The sequence below is a fragment of the Herpailurus yagouaroundi genome, unplaced genomic scaffold (assembly GCF_014898765.1).
Source record: "Herpailurus yagouaroundi ecotype Mexico unplaced genomic scaffold, PumYag 201, whole genome shotgun sequence".
NCBI classification, from domain to species: domain Eukaryota; kingdom Metazoa; phylum Chordata; class Mammalia; order Carnivora; family Felidae; genus Herpailurus; species Herpailurus yagouaroundi.
This window is the reverse complement of record NW_024412432.1, coordinates 5094952-5118545: the sequence shown is the minus strand read 5'-3', so window position 1 is coordinate 5118545 and position 23594 is coordinate 5094952. Positions and strand designations below refer to the sequence as shown.

Sequence of the window (23594 nt, the reverse complement as noted above, 5' to 3'; positions counted from 1 at the left end):
TTCTAAGATTAAGATGAGGAAGACAGGAGAAAAAGCCATCACAGAGATGATACAGGAAAAAGCATAAATAATAAAAAAAAGTCGTGACATTGCCAACAGAGTTTGTAATTTGACTTTAGTAACTACTTAGCACTGAACATGAAGGGGAGTTTCCAGTCTTAAAATTCCCTATTTAATTAACTGTCAGGCAGAGAACAAGCTGCGGAGAAGCCCACTTACTCTCAAAGGTGCAGACTTGACTTGTAGTTACTGAAGTCTCACCTTTTCTATTTCAATTTTCCGTACCAAGCATCCTTGTCTTTCCTAATTTCTTCCCCTTTGCCATTCATCGCTGCTCTTTATGTGGTTTATGGGCACATTAACAACGTCTGGAAAATCAGCATCGTCACTCCCATGAGCAGGGTTTTGCTATTGCTTCACTTCATACTCACTTGGCACTCCCGCAGGACATCTCTTTTTTTTTTTTTGAACTTTTTTTTTTACGTTTATTTGTTGTTGAGACAGAGAGAGACAGAGCATGAACGGGGGAGGGGCAGAGAGAGAGGGAGACACAGAATCGGAAGCAGGCTCCAGGCTCCAAGCCATCAGCCCAGAGCCCGATGCGGGGCTCAAACTCACGGACCACGAGATGGTGACCTGAGCCGAAGTCGGACGCTCAAACGACTGAGCCATCCAGGCGCCCCCCGCAGGACATCTTTAAAAGGGACAGTCCCACATTAGTTGCTGTGAAGGGAAGCCTTTCTGAATATCGGGAGCTAATAGCGGGAGCTGCCCGGGTTTGCAGACAGAAAGGCATCACAGGCCCCCTTGCACTTTGCCCTGGCTTGTGAGCGCGCATGTGTGCAACTGCACAGACGCAGAGATCGCTTCCACCCTCGACAGCGTCAGCCACATCCCAGGCTCCAAAACTTCACTCTGGCTGGTGGTCCAATGCCTCAAATGCCACCCTAGGAGGCCCACTCATTTGATTTAGGTCCTGCCTGTTTAGTGACCTCAAACTGAAAAGTTTAATTACTCAGGGACCCCAATAACCAACCAAGCTCAGAAGCCTAAGATTTGAGAGAAGGTGCCCAGAGGTCAAAAGAGCTTGAAGTATAAAGAAGGCTTAGGAGGTAGAGGGAGCAGAAACAGGCCTAAGTTACTGCTCGGGGTATAGAAAGAGAAGGCCCTTAATGGTCAGCACCATGTAGGTGAATATTAAGGCTTTTAAAATATGATTAACAGTGAAAAACAACTGAAATTGGCATTCTGGGAACCAAACCTTCAAAATGTGACTTCTCATAAAGAAAATGAGACTACCTTCTAAGTTTCCTTGTTTCTATACAGGATTTTAAATATGCTTTAACCAGAGAAATATTCACTTAATAAGAACATTCTAATGGATACAGTAGAATGATCTTTCAATTGAAATACTGCTTCAACAGGTTTTTCCTAATGGAAGGACCTAGCGTTTACATGCAGCTGGTTCACTGAATTCACTGATTTTTCCATTCTTTTATAACCATTAAAGTACATACAAGAAAACAAAAGGATTTATAAAGATACATTCATGGTTTTGTTACTGTCATTTATTTCTGGATCATGCACAAAGACAATTCCATTAGTACATTTATTATATTATCCATTTCAGTGCTTATAATAATATGGTCATGTTAACTTGGACATTGGAAATGTAGAAAGATAGTATTCATTGCTGTTAGTGCGCTATCTGAAGTGAGACTCCAGGTTACTTATTTGTAATTAGGATTCAGACAAATGTCCATGTTTCTAAATACCACACAAAACTGGGAGACCTCGCAGGAACTGAGTAAGAAAGATACTAAGGCAGGACAAAATCCTGTCTTCAAACAATACTATGACTGCAGCAAAGGAGAAGCTGATCTGAACCATAGGTTTTTGCATGCTGCCCTGCCTGAATACATTCCACAAACTCAAGACAGACCCTCAAGCCTTTCACGGTTCTCCCTTTCTGGGGAAAGGCCAACAACAGCATCTCCTTTTGCGGCAAGGAGACAACACGAGACTAGTTGTCTGCAGGCCTGGGCTGGAGCCCCTGTGACCTCGCTTCATCTCTGTGTGTCTATTTTCTTGATTCTACAAATTAGTTTGATCTGGATTGCGTGCCCCTGGGACCTCGCTTGATCTCCCTGTGTCTATTTTCTTGATTCTACAAATTAGTTTGATCAGAACCATCCCTGGTGCTAACTTCCTCTTAGGAAACTGGAGGCTGGAAGCGCGCATCAGGGGAGACAGTGGTTCTGCCGGAGCGATGCCTACAGCATTACCACCTGAGAATTTTGAAGAAATGTACATTTGGGGCCCACGCAGGTCTACAGAATCTCTGTTTTAAGAAGCAAGTTCCCCAGGTGATTCTGATGCACACAACACAGGACGAGAACCACTGGATTAGACCATCTACATTTAAGAATATTCATAGTTCCAAAAACAAGGCAAATTAAATAAATCTAAACTCTGTCATTAGACTCAGGTTGTCAGCCACACATTACTTTTCAGAAGTATGGCACTGAAGGCATCTCACTTGTTCTTTGAAAATCCTGAAAAGAAATAGACAACAGGGATAACATTTAGGGCAGTTTTAGCTACTAAGAGCCAATTACATTTAGCTTTACCCCTATTTAGGAAAGTTAGGATTTTAAATTCTTATTTTTCCAAAGCTGTTTATTAAGGAAAGTATCATTTCCTAACTATAAAGGCTTTCTCTTCCACCTTGTGAATAATTATTTAATAAAAGGCATATTCAGTTTTATAGCATATACTAAAAGATGTACTTCATCGATATGAAATATTACAGTAAGGGATTTTTAAACTGCCAACATAATAAATTCAAGCTTTGAGTTATTCTTCACATTACAGTAACTGTAATTGCTTCTCATACATGGATACCTTGGGTTTCAATTTTTAGTTTTATAAGAAGCAAGAAAAATTTACATACAGACACAGTGGCTCCAATCCACTCTCTGAAAAAAATTATAATTAAATATCTAATTATTTTATATATGAAGTATATAAATAAAAAATAAATTACTTTACTAATTATTGGATTATTAAATAAATAAGGTTTGACCTTACAAAGTATCCTCATCTTTCCCACATTAGCTCACCACACAGTAAGAGGATTGGCAATCCTCACAATCCAGTCTGTATTTTCTGAGATTCGTAAGAATTAGGTTCCTAAGAGAAAAAGAGCTCAGTTGCCCTGTGCTAGGTGTTTAAACATGGCTCCTAGGACACCAGAAATAAGCTCTACCATGGATAAAATGCCTCAAATAAAGACAGTGAAAATCACTGATTTGGAAAAGGCAAAAACATGAAATACACTTTTATCTTTTCTTTTCCATTATTACAGGTTTTTAAAAAAGACTTAAAAGAATTGTAACCAGGAATAAGCAAAGACAATGTACCAAAAGTGAAGCATGTGAGTCCTGGCAAGAATCCATGAATGAGGTATCTCCTTTGGGTTTGTGTTATTATAACAGAAACTTAGTTCTTAGGACACTTATCCAGAGTTGCTTAACTAGTTTTATTTTATTTGAAGACAAAATCATTCCTGCAGCAGGGCAGCTTAAACCCGCAAAGATGTCACTACAAGAAATGGTCTACCATCATCGCGGTCACCTAGACTCGGACACCAGGGTCGGCACGCCCTAGGTGAACTCCCTTCAGTAAATCTAACAGCATCACACAACTCAGGAAACGCTAAATATGCTTAATACAGAGACACACACTTAACACTGGATCACACTCTCACTGCATCTTTAAAGCTTAACTGACTATAGTGATAAATTTCAGGTACACCCACGAGACACAGTTTTAGAGAAGAGAGCTGTTCAAATGTATCTTCTACAATAGGTACAGTTTCACGTATACCGTAAAAACTTAACACCAGTAAATTCGGCCCTTTTTTCTTTTCACAAGTTTTTATCAGTGTGTTCAGATGTTGGATTTTTATAATAGCCTCACAAAGATTCCACAAACCAAATAATCTGGGCTGGTTAAAAAGGATGACGAAATGAATCCAATATTTAATACAGCTTTTATTTGTTTAATTTGGTAAATGGAGACTGTAATGGTTTCAAGGCAAACTCTGGGTGATTTCAGTCGCAACTCCACAGTTAACATGATTCTGAAGAACAGTCTTATCTTCGATGTCTAACCACACTACACAGTCACAGCTAGAGAAATCCATGTACATATATATTAGTTTTCAACAACTCGGGATTTTCAACCACTCTAGAATTCAAATTTTATATTCTCACACACTTTAAAATTTACCCCTTTGATGCAGGATATAACCATTAAAGATAAAAATTCATGCAGTGATACTCAGGTTTTTAAAAACAGGTAAATCCAGTATTTGATCATTCAGTGCGGTATCAAGTGCACCGAATATCTGAAATAAAACAAGTGCCAATGTTATCATGAATTAATAACATATTTATTGTCTTGAAACCAAACAGGCCCAAGTTACTTTTTGTCTTTCTCGGGTTAGCTATTTAACTCTTTTCTCTCAAACTTCCTGTGTAAGAAAACCCAAGATATTTCATTTCTTTTTTCAGTTAACAAGAGATGGTAGAAGGCTTAAGGTAGGTATGTTCTTGATAATTCAGAGTCAGAAAGTGCTTCTTCTTGAGCAGAAGGTTCGTAATCTCCTGCGTTTTCTGCCAATTCAGTATCTAAGTCGTCATTACTTTCTGCACTGTAATCCACTTCTTCAAGGAATCGAGGCTCATCTTCATCCAAGACGTAAGTGGTAGGGCTGTGGCCAGAGCACATAGAGCACATGAGACTTCATTAGATCCTAAGGTTCTAACATAAGGCTATTTGACCATATTGGGTTAATTTTGATTTCAATATAATGTAAGAGTTTGCATTAGCTTTAAAGATGTTATCCAAATGAACAAGTTAAAAGATTTGTAATAGCTGAAACCATAAAGGGTGAAATGCTAAGTATTAATTATATTAAAAGACTGTCACTCTCCACCCTATAGTTAGATAGCTACAAAAAACAAGAAACTCTCCCATGAGGTTGCCTTTTTAAAAGACTTCATCAATTTGCAGGGTTAAAAGTTCTATTTTAATCACTGAAAAGAAACAGACCATTTCAATAAACTTTATTTTATTTATCGTATAATTCATCCATTATAAGAAACTGTGGTATTTAAACACTGAAACCACTTATTCTAAGTCTATACAATGATTATTTGCCATAAAAACGGCCCATGCACTCACCCATCCAGTTTCCATTGGTCAAGAATAAAAATGAAAAACAAGTGAATGCTCACACCCAGATTAATTACTTTCCCTTGAGACACAGAATAAGACATTTGCTTAAAAGCACTAAGTGCTTCTGAATATTTCATTAGGTAGGTTGTTTGGGATAAAGACAACCTTTCCACTAAGGTAAAATATTCTTTCCTCTTCAAAAAAATCACAGTATTCGGATTTCTCCCCATCTGGGAGATTTTCTACACACATGTGTGCACATGCCCACACACACAGTGTTATCAAAGAAACACTATAGAAGCATTTCAATGTCCCCATTTTGTGACCCAAACTATCTTAATTTCACACAGATGTCTGTTTATATCCCACCTGCTTCCAAACAGGATTTCCCACCATGGGTGCAATTAAAAGCCATAAAATCAGACAATAAAAAGGGAACAATAATCTGTTAAAATGAACAGAGAAGCAAATGTCATTAGGCAGCTCGCATGAAAGAAGTCCTGCACTGAATATTAAATTCGGTTCAGATATCTAGAAGTTCAGGCAGGAAAGACAAGTTAATGGATTATGTGGTTCTCATTTTCTGAAATGAGAAAGCAAAACTCACCTGGTAAGATTATCTTTTTTCCTAAAGTTGTTTTTCTCCCGCTCATTAAAAACAGATTGCAAAACCACCTTGATCTTATATAGCAAACTTCTTAAAAAGTTCAGAGCTTGCACTATGATGCAGCAGTCCTGATAAGCCAGCTGAGTGGCCCGAAGGACAATGTGAGACTTTACAACCTATCACGCACAAGAACTATTTCACCGCATTCAATTATGCAACTAAAATATTTATCATGAAACTGTTAGGTCTTTAGAAAAAGTGTTAGATTAAAAGGCAAAAAAATATTTGCCCCTTCAAACGACCATTATTCTCTTTCTTTCTTTTGAAAAACAATAATTCATTCCTCCCTGAGTTTGGTGATTCACATTCTCAGGGTGTCCCAGGTGAATCACAGCATCCATGGAAGACACTTAGAAAAGATGGAGGCTTCAGCTAAAGCAAAGGATACAGGAAAGAAGTGAGGAGAGAAACCTGCTTACTTTCCTCCTGGAGACTGTCCTAACAAGAAGAAACGACCATGGAAATGCAAGGGAGGAGGCAGGTTTGCTCAAAAGCCATGTACTCTGCTGGTACAGGGACTGAGAACACCAACCAGGACTGTAGAGGCTGGCTCCATGGTGATGAGGCACTGTGACCAGAGCAGTGTAGTTACCTGCAGCATTGCGGGGTCTCCCAATGTCTAGGAAGAGCACAAAATCCATGCAGTGGGTGGGTGGGCAAGCATCGTTCAGGAAGTCTATGGAACACAGAATTCCGATGCACCCCTGAACCCCCATACCGTCACCAAGGAAAACAGACTGGCATAAAGGAAGCTGGTTACAGGCAGCCCAGCCACTACACTAAGGTCACAGCAAGGACCTAATTCTACATGGGTAGCTGAACACTAGAATATTAATCAATCTGAACTAAGAGAAAGGGTTTAAAGGAAAAGTCTACTCTTACAAGCTGAGGAAACAGAGGAAGTATGATTTTGAAGTAACAAAAATGCCTAAGATCAAGCCAAAAAAAGCTCCTAGACATCAAGGAGACTTGGAGCAATCGGATGCTGATTAGCACTTTTTTAAGGCTGAAAAGCATAACCTGGAAAACAAAGCTCCTGGAAATTTCAAATAAATCCCGTAATAAGGAATGTTCAGAAAATAATGTGAGCCTGTTAATTGCCGGTCTTGGCTCCTTCATATGCTGACTGTGACATAAATTTCATCCGTGTTCTGGCATCCCCCATCCCGATACCCCGGAACGGGTGGGTTTCACACTCTAATTCCATTCCTGTAACTCAAACTTTGACGCCTGTTTCTGCAGGTCCTAACAAAGTCATGTTCCTGACCTCTGCTTCGTTAAGGTCTACACTCTGGCTGAAATACAGAGTCCATCCAGCAGTGGTGAAGGGCTATCAGTGCTCTTGATGAGCAAGGAGTAGGCTTAGGGGTTAAAGAACTGGGGGAATCTCGAGACGAAGGGAACAGGAGGAGATGACAACCTCTGTCACTCCCGAGAGCAGCCTTCCGACTGGCATTCCAGTTGTCACTCTCCAGCCCATTGTTCTATATCTCTCTGCTGCACTTAAATGGTAGGAATGCCAACACTCCTCTCCTCTGTCGTGCTTCATTCCCCTCTGTCCCTCCTCCCTGCTGATCAAGTGCTCTTCATGCTCCGTATAAAAATGCTCCCTTGGCCAACTGTTCTCATAAGCATGCCCTCTTTGAGTAAACTCACACATTTTAATTTGCATTCCGATCATTTCCACCTCCAAATTTCTAGCCCTGACTTCACCCCTGAACTTGCACTGTGCATACCAGGCATGGCTATCTCACATGTACCTCAAGTGTATGTTCACAATGGAACTCACCAGTCTCCCTACCAAGCCTGTGCCACTTGTCCTAGTCCCCAAATCATCCACTCAGTGAGTCGTAAAACCACACTTCTCAGCAAGCAAGTCCTGCCAGTCAATCTCTGAACCACTTCTTGCCTCACGTTTACATGACAAACCTTCATGGACATTCCTTCCTCTGTTTAGGACACACTTCCCACCTTCTTTCTCCCAACCACTCACATTTCTTTCAAACTGCAGCTCAGGCTCATCTTTAGATGTTCTTCCCTTATGAAAGCCCACCTTGGGATAAGTGCCCTTTCTCTGTATTCCCTTTGTACCCTGCACATTCTGTCCGATCACTTCTGGTATGCAGGTGAAACCACTGACTTGTGGGTCTGTCTCCTAAGCACTTTAAGGTCAGGAACTGTGACTTACTCATCTTAGTGCCTCCTGTCAGCTCCCGAAAGTGCTTGATACATTGTAGGCCCTAAACAAATGTTTGCTGAACTCTTTATAAGAAGCCGCGGAGCCAATGAGACCATCGATTTTTATATTACCCCATCTCACTGATTATACTTTAGTAAAAAAACTTAAGGCTCAAGACCAATCACAGCAATTCAGCTTTGCTTTTATTAATAATTCCAACATATGTTTTGAACAATTCATGATTTAGGAAGGGCTTTCCTATACATTATCTCACAATAGCCTTCAGATAAGAAGAGAAAGACTTGAAGGTAATTTGCCCTAGAGTTATAAAATAAATAATCCCTTGACATCAACAGAAAGGAATTCAAGTAATAATTCAATCACGAAAAGAAACTCTAATCAGCACTTAATTATTTCCTGTCACTATTACTTTTTTCCCACCGCGACTTTCTTGTTCCCCTAATTTTCTTCATTTAAGTTGACTCCCGTTGCCTGTTTCTGCTTCATTCTCCAATAACTGGCCTCTGTTCACCTACCCTAACATCCTTCTACTCTGGATTTTAATCAATAAGAAACATTTGATTCTAAAAGAGAATAGCATTTTTAGTCCCAAACCAAATCTTCCTCATGCCGCTTCAGGAAAAATACCAAAATCTTCACCCATATGACTTTCTCACAGGATGAATCTGTTGAAATTCTCTGCTGTAGGGTGTCACTGAGATGCAGAAAAGGTTTAAAATTCCAATTGATTTCTAAAGATAACAAAAAATTCTGCTTTATTCAGATTTAGAAAGTGTTCTGGCTATCCTTGTGTTAAACTATTAAGCATACACAAAATTAAACCTAAGAAATTCACCATCCCCCTCAGTGTGTGCCCAACTACTTGCATGAGAGCTGACTTGACATCTGAGACACCAGAAGGCAGATCTTCAGCTCTGTTCCCTATACAAGCATGAAAGAAGCAAAACACTGTTTATGGAGTCAGAAATTCTGGGTCTGTGCCTCTCCTCTTCTACTAACCAGCTGCATGACCTTGAGCAAGTCATGTCCTTGGTTTCCAACACCGGTTTTTCTCTACTGTACAAGCAGAGATCACAATATCAGACCTACTACCTCGCATATTGTTGTAGTAAAGTGGGAAAGCATTTATAAATTCTTAGGTTAGACAAATACAAAATGTTATTATGAAATTAATAAAATATGTTAAAAAAAAGTTAATCAATCTTTGTTAATTCCTACAGAGCCCAGGCGATGGGCTGCCGCCAAGCCACTGACTAAAACCACTGCCTTACTCTTGTGACTCAGAATCCCACCTTAACCTTGTCCTCTTCAACAGTTTTGAGACTAACCTACTGTTTTTAGACAGCACAATGAACATATCCTAGGGGAGAAAGTCTGAAACTGATACACAAACAGAAAAATATTCCAATTCCATTGTCCAAATTACCAATTTGTGACTTGCCGATTATGTCTTTCTTGTATTCAAATATCAGGTCTCAGGTGAAAGAAAAATCTCTATCTGCCTAAATATTAGAAAATGTTCCATTTATATAATTTGATTCTTAGCTCATAAGAGATTCGGCATCTACTAAATATCACAAAGCAAACAAAATTATCCATAGAAAATACAAGTAACAATTTTTGTCGGTCTTAACTGACCACAGTGTATACATAAGTATTTGCACATTCCTGCACACGTGCATACCCACACACAGAGTTAGAATTTCTAATAAGAGGATATCTATTTGGGGGGAAAAAAAAGTAAAGAAAGTTGTTAATTTACTGATACTTCATTGGAAAATAATATATAACTAAGCTGCCTTCAAAAAAATAGTAATGAAGTCACTAACCTCCAACTTACTTTACTATTGATCTAGAAACATTTCTTATACGTAATGAAAGTGATAAACACTTAAGCTTCCCAATAATTCGGACAGCTTCAAAGGCTGAAGCCATTCCTTTTTAGCAATTCTGCTTAGTTCCTTGGAAGATACAAGATACAACGAAAGTACAGGGGAATTCTGGGTTAGACGTGGGCACGATTCCTGGTTTTGTGAAGAATTACCACATGGATGATCTTGGGTCAGTTCATCTCTGAGTCTGGGTTTACACACATATGAAAAAGGGTTACATTATCATCTGTCTCTGTTCATTCTCAATAGAACATGAAAATCTCAGAGATAATAATTGAACTTAACCGGAAACTCAAAATGAGCATGTGCATTGAGGGTCCCAAGGCCACCCCAGGTTTGGTGACATGCTAGCAAGATTTACAGGATTCAACACGCAGTTGTATTAACAGCTATGACTTATTACAGTGAAAGGATACAAAGCAAAATCAACCAAGAGAAAAGGTGCGTGGGGCAAAGTCCAGAGGGAACCAAGGCCAGGCAAGGGCAGCTGCTAAGAGGCAGAGAAGTCATCAGAGCTTTCAGCAATTTCAAAGGATTGGTGGCAAAAATTGGAGTTCAGAGCTGCCAAGTTTCCTGAAAGAAGGGAGTTGCAGAGATATGACCCCAACAGTTTTCCCCTGGAGGCATATGACAAATTCTTTAAATACATAGTGCAAGAGGCTGAAAAGCAAAGCAGAAAGCAGCAAAACAAACAGAACACAAACAATAGAATTGAGGGCTATCTTGAGGTGCCTCCTTGAGGCAAAGAGAAGCCCTAGGCCACCAATCGTGACCTTCGGAGGGCAGGGAGGGGACAGGTGAACCCAGGGAGAACAAGCTTCCCAATTTCTGCAAACCTACCTCAAGTCTGCTCAGTCCCTGGCCAGACTACTCTACACCTGCCAGAGGATAGAATGAAGCCTCTTTGAAGGAATATGTATTCTTCCTTGTTCTGATATGCCATATTCTTACTTTGAAGTCTCAAATAGGCACTTATTGAGAGGAATAACCATTCTTCCAAGAGGTTACTGAGAATATAGCACATAAATATGAATAAATATCTACAATCATCAAATTCCTTGTACAGCTGTCTTAGAGACTAACAATAACTAACTTGATACTTATCTGGATCTCAATGATAAGGATCATTTCCTTCTCCTACAATAAGCCTGAAAGCTTTCATTATAATCAAATCTGCCCTGGGGTCCTGAAGTGTTCATGTAAGTCTCCATTTTGTTTTTCTAGATGATTTTAGGCTCCTCTGTACTTGTGGGTACAAGAGCATTTCACAAAAACACAAATGGTTCACTTTTAGTTATAAGCAACTATGATTTCAAGTGGACTAGGAGTTGTGATATGACCCTTCAATTATATGGCATGACTTATCTGCCTAGAAAATATTCTTTAAAAAAATTTTTTTATGTTTATTTATTTTTGAGAGTGAGAGAGACAGAGCACAAGCCAGGGAGGGGCAGAGAGAGGGGGAGACACAGAATCAGAAGCAGGCTCCAGGCTCTGAGTTGTCAGCACAGAGCCCAATGCGGGGCTCGAACCCATGGATCATGAGATCATGACCTGAGCCAAAATCAAGAGTCGGACACTTAATCGACTGAGCCACCCAGGCACCCCTGCCTAGAAAATATTTTAATGCAATTATAGCTGTAGGAATTTTCTACATGGTTGCAATAAATGTCTGTCAGAAATGCACAACAGCCTCGAGCATGTGCATCACAGCCATTGAAAAGGAATTTTTTTTTTTAAGGATTAGCTTGATTAAATAATAAACTGTACATAAAAAACAGAGCAAACACACATTAGGGGGGACTGGGTGGCTCAGTCAGTTGAACATCCAACTCTTGATTTCAGCTCAGGTCATGATCCCAGGGTTGTGGGATTGAGCCCCGTGTCAGGCTCCACACTGAGCATGGAGCCTGCTTCAGATTCATTCCTTCTCTCTCTCTGTGCCCCTCTCCCCCGCTCCTACTCTCTCTCTCTAAAATTTAAAAAAAAATTTTTAAAGCACATCAATATGAGTAAGCTTTACTACATTACTAGGTATTAGATACTGCCATTAACATGTGGCCACAAATGACCTGTACTGACAGATTCTCTCTGTGACCAAGCTTGAGTCCAGCTGCTCTCAGTCCTCTTTCAGACTAGGTCCTGACCTTGGGATCTGTCCTCAGTCAGGGGCTCTGCCTGCTTAGCCTAGCTGTAGCAAAAACCGTGCTGAGTCAGTTTATCGAAATCCCCACTCTCTGTATCTCATCAGCCTGGCCTGCTTTCAGCAAAAACTCCGTCAAGTAGGTTTAGCCAGAATCTCCCTTACCTGGGATGGTTTCTCTTAGTCACTTTCCAACTGCCAATCCCCTACTCTACTCCCTGGCTATAAGTCACTAGTGTTCCTCACTGTATTCACAACTGAGCCCAATCTCCCTCCCAAGTACAAAGCCCCCCTGTTAGCAATCCTCCTGAGTAGTCTGCTTTCCTGTTCTGTGAAGTGTCACAAATAATTTTCTCTTTAACAGTATTAATTTTCTCAGAAGAAAAAGGTCCTACATATTTACAAATAAACACTAGCTTCACACGAAGAAAGCACAGAAAATACGTAGGTTAGTATTTCATTCATGTGTTAATAGTCTGCAGCAATGAGTATCTTTGTACTACACCTGACCAATAACTTCCCGCCAGTCCCTCTGATATTGCTAGGGGCAGGGGTAGAGCCTTTAACCACAAAACGTTATACTGTTAACTCATTTACAGACCTGTACTCATTCCCTATACTTTATTAGAAGTCAGGTACTCTATCAAAACACATCAAATTAGATTTTTAAAAAAGCATTAACATAAAGTAGAACAAATGCTAAGCGTATTTTAAAGGTTTTCTCCAGCTTAAGTCCTATTTATTTTTATTAGCTGCATTAAGAACAATTTCTCACCCCATTTTCTAATGTCCATGCTGTACACACAAATACAAATTAAGTACCGATACATGCTACACCACAGATAGAGATTGAAAACAAGCTAACTGAAGAAGTCAGACATAAAAGGTCACACACTACATGGTTCCATTTATTTGAGATATCCAGAACAGGTGAATCCACAGAGACAGAAAGCACACGAGTGATTGTCAGGGGCTGGAAATGACTGCTTAAGGGTATGAAGGTCTCCTTTGGGGGTGATATACGCATTTTGGAACTAGACAGAGTTCCCAGAACTAGAACTGATAGTTGTACGATATTATGAACATATTTTTATTCACTTCATTAATTTTCACTTTAAAATGGTTGATTTTATGCTGTGTGACTCCATCTCAAGAAAGAAATAAAGGAAAAGAAAAGAAAAAAAAAGAAAAAGACATCCAAATACTATCTGATTATAAGAGACTAATTAGGCCTCATTTAAACATGAGCATATGTTTTTATTATAAAATATTGTCCAGAATTTGGTATTTTTCAGCTTCACTTTCCTGTAATGTCTTAAATATACTCAAACTTCAAATACTTCTTCTATATACCTAATATCCTGAAATGTAGTCCCCATCACCATAATCTGATGAGAAGCACTGTTAAATGTTGTATCAATTCTCAAATCCTTTAAATGAGAGTCACTGAAAGGACTGTTTTAATAGTTTAGGTGACAGGTAAAATAGAAATACTTTTGCTAAGTACAAAAATACTACATAGCTATAAGCTTTTATTTTATTTTTATTGTCCATGTATTTTTGACAGAGGAAGACAGAGACACAGTACAAGTGGGGGAGTGACAGAGACACACACAGAATCCGAAGGCGGCTCCAGGCTCCGAGCTCCGAGCTGTCAGCACAGAGCCCAATGCGGGGCTTGAACTCGCGAGCCGTGAGATCATGACCTGAGCTGAAGTCGGATGCTTAACCGACTGAGCCACCCAGGTGCCCCAATAGCTGTAAGCTTTTAAATGAGCTCAACCAATATTCCCAGCTTAGACCTAAAAGTAACACACCCCCTAAGAAAGATATAATGTAGACTCAGTGTTACATCAGATGAAATTTTTATTATACAACAAATATAATCGGGGATAGTTAAAATGTTTTATGTGTGTAATTTCCAATGAATGCCCTGGGAATAAAAAACACGATTAATTTTCAACCGCAGGCTTCACTGAAAAGGAAGTTCTAGAAGTTCCGGTAACTACAGTGAATCTCAAGAGCAACTAAGATGACTGTAAAAGAATAACTTCTTTCCTAAAGGACAGTCCACAGGAAAAAGAAAACCAAAGAGGGAGTAAAAGCAAAGAAGAGATCTCAACGAAGTGTTGGCAGATGGAGGCAGATGGATGAAGTGAAAGGGCCTGGGTTCCAACTTCCACTTTGCTCAAGTCCATAGGACAGGGGAAGCCAACAGGGATGCGTGGATTTGCATTACAAAAGCTGCAGCAAAGCTGAGAAACTGGAGATACTGGTGTTCAGGGTGCAACTGAAAAGAATAATTGATTTAAAGTCTTTAATAAAGAGCAATTAGACCTTCAGATCACCTTCCTCAAGTTATTCCCTCGTTCAGAGAGATGGAAAGATGACTTTCCAAAGAGTTTTGTCACAGAGGCTATTCTGTTAGGGCCAAAACACAGAAATGGGGGTCTGGAGAGTAAGAGAATGTCTGCTCAAAAGCAAGTCCGAGTGGCCCCCCAGGATACTGGCTACTGAACTTATGCCCCAGGGTAACATTTCTCAATTTTTCGTAAATCATCCCCCCAACCCTCCGCAAAGAGGTTTTTTAGAGTTTTTTTTCTAATCCCCCTAATTAACTACAATTAGAAATTAAAAAGATAAATTTCACATCAGATTAGACCCAGCTAAAGACAGCATGGGTGAATTAAAGGTTGGTTAGAAAAAAACACCTAGCTCTGAGTCAGCAGGACTTGTGCCCAAGCGTGTATCTGTGTGTGTGTGTGTGTATTCATATGTATATGTGTGCAAAGGTATATATACGCATGTATGTATGCATGTATATAGAGGGGTGTGTGTGTGTGTGTGTGTGTGTGTGTGTGTGTATGGTGTGTTCAGCACAGAGGGAGCAGGCAAAACTGCCCATCTCCCAGTCCTCCCCTGAAAAAGTTTCAGTGTATATTTTAAAAGCTGCAGCCTAAGGACCAGACTTCTAACTTGACAGGCACTGTGGGTTGCCATCCTCTTCAGAGACTGGGGAACCCAGCAGATACATATCCTGCTTTCTCCCCTCAGGGGGCTCCAATAATCAAAGCAAGTCCCCCATACGGCCCTGAAAGGAGCTTGTACACACATCTGGCCCTCAGCTTTTGTGGCTGCCGCCGAAGAGACAGACCTGAGGATGGCTTGCCCCTAGGAGCCAACAGGGCTTGCATTCATTAGTCCCATCCTACGGTAGCAAGCAAGGAAAACAGCTCTGACCAGGCACAGAGGCACCTCCTGCAGCTTTATCCTCAGGCTAGCACCGAGGGAATAGGCAAAAATGCCCATCTCCCAGTTTTTCTCTGGAAGGGGCTTAACCACATATTTTCTCAGCTGCTGCTAGAGGGTCCAGTTCCTAATCATCCTGCATCTACGTGCTGACTATGATCCTCCTTTTTGGGATACTACCATGACCTGGCACCTTCAACTACTGGGAGCGACTGAGAACAAAAAAAGAGGCTTGGGCAATCACAAAACTCTGACAGACAACTAGGAGCTCAAGCCAGGCTGATCAAGGAGGTTCGTCTATTACACAAGAGCATTCTGTCAAGACTGGGAGAGACGGCTAGGTTCATCTAATGTGCAGGAACCAAAACAGACAAGTCACTGAAAATGAACAGAGGAATATATTCCAAACAAAAGAACAAAATAAATACCTAGAAACAGATCTCAAAGAATGTAAGTAAGTGATTTAACTGATACAGAATTCAAAATAACAGTCATAAAAATTTTCACCAAAGTCAAGAGAAGAATGAATGAACAAAGGGAGAATTTCAACAGAGACAGAAAATATAAAAACGTGCTGAAAAGAAATTACAAAACTGAAGGATACAATAACTGAACTGAAAAATTCAATAGAGGATTCAACAGCAGACTGGATCAAATTGAAAAAAGAATCAGTGAACTTGAAAAGGGCAGTGGATGGTTCAATATCCACAAAACAATTAACGTGATTCATCACATCAATAAAAGAAAGGACAAGAACCATATGATCCTCTCAGTAGATGCAGAGAAAACATTTGACAAAATACAGCATCCTTTCTTGAACAAAATCTTCAAGAAAGTAGGGATAGTAGAGCATACCTCGAGATCATAAAAGCCATATATGAACGACCCAATGCTAATATCATCCTCAATGGGGAAAAACTGAGAGCTTTCCCCCTAAGGTCAGGAACAAGACAGGGATGTCCACTCTCGCCACTGTTATTCAACATAGTATCGGAAGTCTTAGCCTCTGCAATCAGACAACACAAAGAAATAAAAGGCATCCAAATTGGCCAGGAGGAGGTCAAACTTTCACTCTTCACTCTATATGGAAAACCCAAAAGATTCCACCAAAGAACTGATAGACTTGATTCATGAATTCAGCAAAGTTGCAGGATATAAAATCAATGCACAGAAATCGGTTGCATTCCTATACACCAATAATGAAGCGACAGAAAGAGAAATCAAGGAACCAATCCCATTTACAGTTGCACAAAAAACCCATAAAATACCTAGGAATAAATCTAACCAAAGAGGTAAAAAATCTATACACTGAAAACTATACAAAGCTTATGAAAGAAATTGAAGAAGACACCAAAAAATGGAAAAAGATTCCATGCTCCTGGATAGGAAGAACAAATATTGTTAAAATGTCAATACTACCCAAAGCAATCTACATATTCAATGCAATCCCTATCAAAGTAACACCAGCATTCTTCACAGAGCTAGAACAAATAATCCTAAAATTTGTATGGAACCAGAAAAGACCCCAAATAGCCAAAGCAATCTTGAAAAAGAAAACCAAAGCAGGAGGCATCACAATCCCAGACTTCAAACTATACTACAAAGCTGTAATCATCAAGACAGTATGGTACTGGCACAAGAACAGACACTCAGATCAATGGAACAGAATAGAGAACCCACAAATGGACCCACAAACGTATGGCCAACTAATCTTGGACAAAGCAGGAAAGAATATCCAATGGAATAAAGACAGTCTTTTCAGCAAGTGGTGCTGGAAAAACTGGACAGTGACATGCAGAAGAATGAACCTGGACCACTTTCTTACACCATACACAAAAATAAACTCAAAGTGGATGAAAGACCTCAATGTAAGACAGGAAGCCATCAAAATCCTCGAGGAGAAAGCAGGCAAAAACCTCTTTGATCTTGCCCAAAGCAATTTCTTACTCAACACATCTCCGGAGGCAAGGGAAACAAAAGCAAAAATGAACTACTGGGACCTCATCAAAATAAAAAGCTCTGCACAGCTAAGGAAACAATCAGCAAAACTAAAAGGCAACCGACAGAATGGGAGAAGATATTTGCAAATGACATATCAGATAAAGGGTTAGTATCCAAAATCTATAAAGAACTTATCAAACTCAACACCCAAAAAACAAATAATCCAGTGAAGAAATGAGCGAAAGACATGAATAGACACTTCTCCAAGGAAGATATCCAGATGGCCAACCGACATGTGAAAAAATGCTCATCACTCATCATTAGGGAAATACAAATCAAAACCACAATGAGATACCATCTTACACCTGTCAGAATGGTAACATTAACAACTCAGGCAACAACAGATGTTGCTGAGGATGAGGAGAAAGAGGATCTCTTTTGCATTGTTGGTGGGAATGCAAGCTGGTGCAGCCACTCTGAAAAACAATATGGAGGTTCCTCATAAAACTAAAAATAGAACTACCCTATGACCCAGCAATTGCCCTATTAGGCATTTATCCACGGGATACAGGTGTGCTGTTTTGAAGGGCCACATGCACCCCCATGTTTATAGCAGCACTATCAACAATAGCCGAAGTATGGAAAGAGCCCAAATGTCCATCAATGGATGAATGGATAAAGAAAATGTGGTATATATATGCAACGGAGTACTACTCGGCAATCAAAAAGAATGAAATCTTGCCATTTGCAACTACGTGGATGGAACGAGAGGGTATTATTAAGCAAGATTAGTCTGAGAAAGACAAATATCATATGACTTCATCATATGAGGAATTTAAGATACAAAACAGATGAACATAAGGGAAGGGAAGCAAAAATAATATAAAAACAGGGAGGGGGACAAAACATAAGAGACTCTTAAATACAGAGAACAAACTGAGGGTTGCTGGAGGAGTCGTGGGAGGAGGGATTGGCTAAATGGGTAAGGGACATTAAGCAATCTACTGAAATCACTGTTGCACCATATACTAACTAACTTGGATGTAAATTATAAAATTAATTAATTAATCAGGTACTACCTAAGCACTGTTTTCCACATTGCTTATTTTTGGGTTAAAGGTAAACCAGTAAGATCACTAAAAATGCACTCAAAATATAAGGATATTTCATTACAGTCTCATCCAAACATCAATGTTAAAAGAATGAAGAATATTATTACAATTTGTAACAATTAAACATGTAAATAACTTAGATGTGTGAACTTAATTATATTAGTTCTAAAAATGCTTTTGGCTATCAACATCTCTGTCCCCTTCCTCTACTTAATTAATTTAATGAAGTCTAACATTATGCTACAACATAATGGAATGAAACAAGTGTGTCTTACCTCGTTACTTTGCAGTTCGATTCAATCAAGTCATTTTCAAAGTCAAGCAGGCTGGAAGGCAGATTATATTCCAATGGGGATGTCAGTCTTTTCAAACGCAGCAGACCAACACAAAATTTTGCTCCCATCTCTTCCAATTCTCGAGTACCAATCTGTAGACCCTAGAAATAAAGCAATTTCATACATATAAGTAGGACATTACTATCCTCTGGCTATGTCTTATTACAATTGCATATAAGAAATTTATAATTATATTAATAAAATTAAAAGCTTGGTACTTTGTAAGTACCTACAACTCAACAAGCGCAATGTCTTAACAAGATTATTTTAGATCACAAAGGAAATGGTCTCAAAAAAACCATTTCTAAAATGTCTATTTCTCATTTACTACATGCAAACAATTTTCACCAACACACTGGGAAAAAAAATAAACATTTTGTGGTTATGTTACTCTGGGGCTCATGTGTGAAATTACACTTTTGCAAGATATTGCTAGTATTTCTTGTAATCCACGACTTTGGATGCCAATGTTAAAATATTGTAGTGTCAAAATCAAGGCCTTAATTTGTAAACCTAAACATTACCTTATACTTTTTACTGTATGATAAAAGAAATTGGTAAGTAAAGGGGCGCCTGGTTGGCTCAGTCGGTTAAGTGTCCGACTTCGGCTCAGGTCATGATCTCGCCGTTCATAAGTTTGAGCCCTGTGTCGAGCTCTGTGCTAACAGCTCGGAGCCTGGAACCTGCTTTGGATTCTGTGACTCCCTCTCTCTCTGCCCCTCCCCTGCTCACGGTCTGTCTCTCTCTGTCTCTCAATAATAAATAAACATTAAAAATTTAAAAAAAAATAAAAAGAAACTGGTAAGTAAAAAACCAACAAAAGAAAGGTACCTATGTAAAACAAACAAACAAACAAACAAAAAGAATCAAACAGATCTAGGCCAATGAAGTAGCAGTAAAAGAAGTTCCTATGTTCCATGTCAATTAAGAATGCCTATTTCAGGGGCGCCTGGGTGGCGCAGTCGGTTAGGCGTCCGACTTCAGCCAGGTCACGATCTCACGGTCCGTGAGTTCGAGCCCCGCGTCGGGCTCTGGGCTGATGGCTCAGAGCCTGGAGCCTGTTTCCGATTCTGTGTCTCCCTCTCTCTCTGCCCCTCGCCCGTTCATGCTCTGTCTCTCTCTGTCCCAAAAATGAATAAACGTTGAAAAAAAAAATTTTTAAAAAAAGAATGCCTATTTCAAATCTGGTCTAGTGAGGGCAGAAGAAAATTTTACCCCAACTCTACCCTTTCTAACTGGAAGTTTCCCAATAAACAATATAAAGTTTATCAAAAGTTAAATGTTACCACATAAAATGATAAAAATGGCCATAAACCAAGACACTGCTTATCACTGAATTTTCAGATAAAAATGAATCTCTAAAATAAGAGAATTCTCACACCAACAAAAGTTGCAGGTGCAAATGAGAGTACACATCATTTAGAGAAGTTACTTTAAAACAGTTTTTCAATGAACAGACTAAAAGCACACGGTAACTGAAGAAAATAAACCGTAAAAACTGTTACTAACCCCCCAAAGCACATTCCTTTATAATAACGATTGACTAACTGATTGCTTAGTTTACCCATGTCCAAACATTCCACGGAATGTGACCTGACTTTATTAGAACATTTATTTGCCTTCTTAATTAAAAAGCTTTAGAAAGGCATGGCTGTTTCTGAATTAGTTCACAGAAAATAAAAATAAAGACCATTTACAGCCTAAAATCTAGTAATATAAGAGCATTCCTGAGGTGAAGAGAATGGTTTCTTAAAATATCGTTAAACTCATATAACTTATTAGCTAACATTAACAAGTCTGAAAAGTATAACATTAGATGTGTGGGGACATATGGGGTATTTGAGAATTCTGTATTTTCTACTCAATTCTGCTATGAATCTAACACTGCTCTAAAAACCCTAAGTTTATTAACAATAACAAAAAAAGCTTTCATAAAAAGTATATGTTATCATCACAGCATTGAATTTTAGACATTAATAAAAAACTTGATTAGTAAGAGATACTTCTCTCCATAAGAGTTTTAAATTAATGTAGCTCTAGTAACTAAATTATATAAAAGAGAAATGAGCATTTGCTAGGTATCCATTTTATTTTTTAAGTCTATAGATTTCTTTCTAAAAAATAACTTTTTAAAAAAGTGGTCTAAGGGGCGCCTGGGTGGCGCAGTCGGTTAAGCGTCCGACTTCAGCCAGGTCACGATCTCGCGGTCCGTGAGTTCGAGCCCCGCACCAGGCTCAGGGCTGATGGCTCAGAGCCTGGAGCCTGTTTCCGATTCTGTGTCTCCCTCTCTCTCTGCTCCTCCCCCGTTCATGCTCTGTCTCTCTCTGTCCCAAAAATAAATAAACGTTGAAAAAAAAAAAAAAAGTGGTCTAAGATTTTAGGTTTGAAAGTATATTTTAACTATTTTTTTTAATGTGGCTTTTTAAATGATCAAACAAATAGAATATTTGTGATTTTTTTAATGTTTATTCATTTTTGAGAGAGAGAGAGAGAGAGAAAGAGAGAGAGTGTGTGTGAATGGGGGAGGTGCAAGGAGACAGGGAACATGGAATCCGAAGCAGAGTCAGGGAGGGCTCTGGGCTGTCAGCATAGAGCCCGACGCCGGGCTCAAACTCATGTACCCTGAGATCATGACCTAAGCCAAAGTCGGACGCTTAACTGACTGAGCCACCCAGGCGTCCCTAAAAATAGAATATTTGTAAAAATTCAAAGAAAGTCTATCTGTAGAATCCAAATATAATAAGGAAACACCTTTGCTATATGCTACAGTTGATTTCAAGAGGCATGCAAGTCTCAGCTTCTCTACTTCTCTTCCAACCCACAGAGGGGAGCATCAAAAACAATGATGCTTTAAATTGCCTTCTCTTCTGACTGTGTAAGCATCTCTTTAAGAAGTTATCTACAGTCTGTTTCCATACATCATATAGCTTAAGGGTTTTTTTCCTAGAAGACACCTATTGTCTTATACAAAAGTGATTCATTCTTAAGCTTTTTTCCCATCCTACACACTTACAGAATATGAGACTCTTGCCAAAGCTGTCCATGACAGCAATGATTAGGGGATGGGGGTTGGGCTCTGGAGTGGCGCTCTGGTACATTTTATCTTTTACCACCATCACATCCTTGGTAGATGAGAAGTCACTGTTTTACAGTATTTGAATTCAAAAGATACTACATTTTGGAAGAATAATATACTGTGGTCAACCTAAAATTTAGGGAAGTCACTCAACAGAAAGTACTGAAATTTCATTAAGTTCTACTCTACAAGGCCCCCAAAATTTGAATGTCAGTTGAAAAATCTACACAATTTCTTCTCAGTTGGATATAGACTGTAACAGTTATTACTTAGGCTCTCCAGTTAAGCTTTTTTGACATTACCTATAATATGTTTACATTTTTAATACTAACCATTTGAAAGATTTTTTAACTCCTTCCAAACATAAAGTTATAACCAACCATCTGTATGTGAGGTATATAAAGATCACTATTAGATTCAGTTTCCTCTTCCCCCCTTACCAAACCAAACCTAACAGAATAAAGAATAACTAGCATGACACATGAAAATCTTTCTGTGGCAAGAAAAATAAGTATTTGTAATATTTATTAGGTTGCTGTTGATTATCTAAGCTCCAGCTGATTGCCTATTTTTTCAGTCTTTCAAATTAAAAAATTCAACGTCACCTAATATTTTATTAGTCTTCAGTTTCAAAAGTAAACTTAAAACTCCAGTTGTTTCCAATAAAAGTCTATACCACCAGTCTTAGTAAAGAAAAAAATTTAGGGAAGGGATATGCATTTAAAAGTAACACACACACACAAAATCTAAATATAAAAAACTTCACAAGTAAGTGTAATGTGTTTATTTTCTAAATGCATAAAAACACGCTAACATCCAACAAATTAAAATGACAGAAAGTTTGTGTTAATTATGTACTACTTGCACAGCTCGTTATAAATTACCAATTGGTATTTAAAATGTGTATCACAACATGCCTTCTTAAAAATTATGAATGTAGATGGACTCAACCAAGATTTCATAAAAACCTAAAGCAAGCTATTTAGTACAGAGAAGTAAAAAAGAATTGCATAGGATTCAAGTTCATGACTGCAACACCTCTGTGTAACAAATGTGCCATTTAATACAAACCATGAGAATGCTATATGAAAAGAAAGTCCTTAAATACTTTTTACTACTCAAAGTCCTGAGATGTTTTACCTTATATTTTCCCTGATCACAGCCACACAAAGTACTTTCCATGGTATAGCTTCTTTGTACGCCTATCTCCCTCCAAACCACAACACGTGCCGTGGATTCTTTAGATTTTTCCACTACAAAGCTACAGCTGCTCATGCAAAATGCTGGAGCAATATGGCTCAGTATCTTAGGCAAGGTCTGCAAAAATAAGAATGATAGAATACAATATTTCAAGAGGGCTTTTTTTTAATTAAAAACATCTTTTTTTAGTTTTTAAACATTTTCATGAAAGCACAGTGACCAGAGCAGGGCCATGTGAATCTTCTTGAACTTTGTCCTCTGCTATGCTAAGCATCAAAACCATTCTTTACAAATTCAGAATTTTCTGCTTTCCTGGACAAACAGTAATCAGTTGGAAAACAAAATGGGAGAAAGGATCAAATTCACAGTAGTAACCAACAGGTGAACAAAAACTATGGTAAAAAATGTTTCAAATTTTGAAAAAAAAATGTTTAAAAAACAAAACAACTTTAGTCATGAAAAATGGCTTACTAATTAAGAGACTTAACATTATAAATGTCAACCACCTCTAAATTAATCAATAAAGTCAAGACAA

General features: G+C 38.8%; 1 protein-coding gene across 4 annotated transcripts in view; it reads right to left on the bottom strand.

Annotated features, from left to right (window-relative positions):
* Positions 1–1550: 1550 nt before the first annotated feature.
* AGTPBP1 (ATP/GTP binding carboxypeptidase 1) overlaps positions 1551–23594 on the bottom strand; it is a 167430-nt gene continuing 145386 nt past the window's right edge. For 2 of the 4 annotated variants that reach the window (XM_040450281.1, XM_040450282.1), the window contains exons 24-26: positions 23000–23176; positions 18724–18884; positions 1551–4777 (exon numbers count right to left, since the gene is read on the bottom strand). In XM_040450281.1, coding sequence (XP_040306215.1) covers positions 4600–4777; positions 18724–18884; positions 23000–23176 — 516 coding nt within the window. In that variant the 3' untranslated portion in view covers positions 1551–4599. Of the gene's footprint in view, positions 4778–8271; positions 10577–13994; positions 14437–18723; positions 18885–22999; positions 23177–23594 lie in introns of those variants that run through there. The other 2 variants (XM_040450284.1, XM_040450283.1) reach the window with 2 other exon arrangements.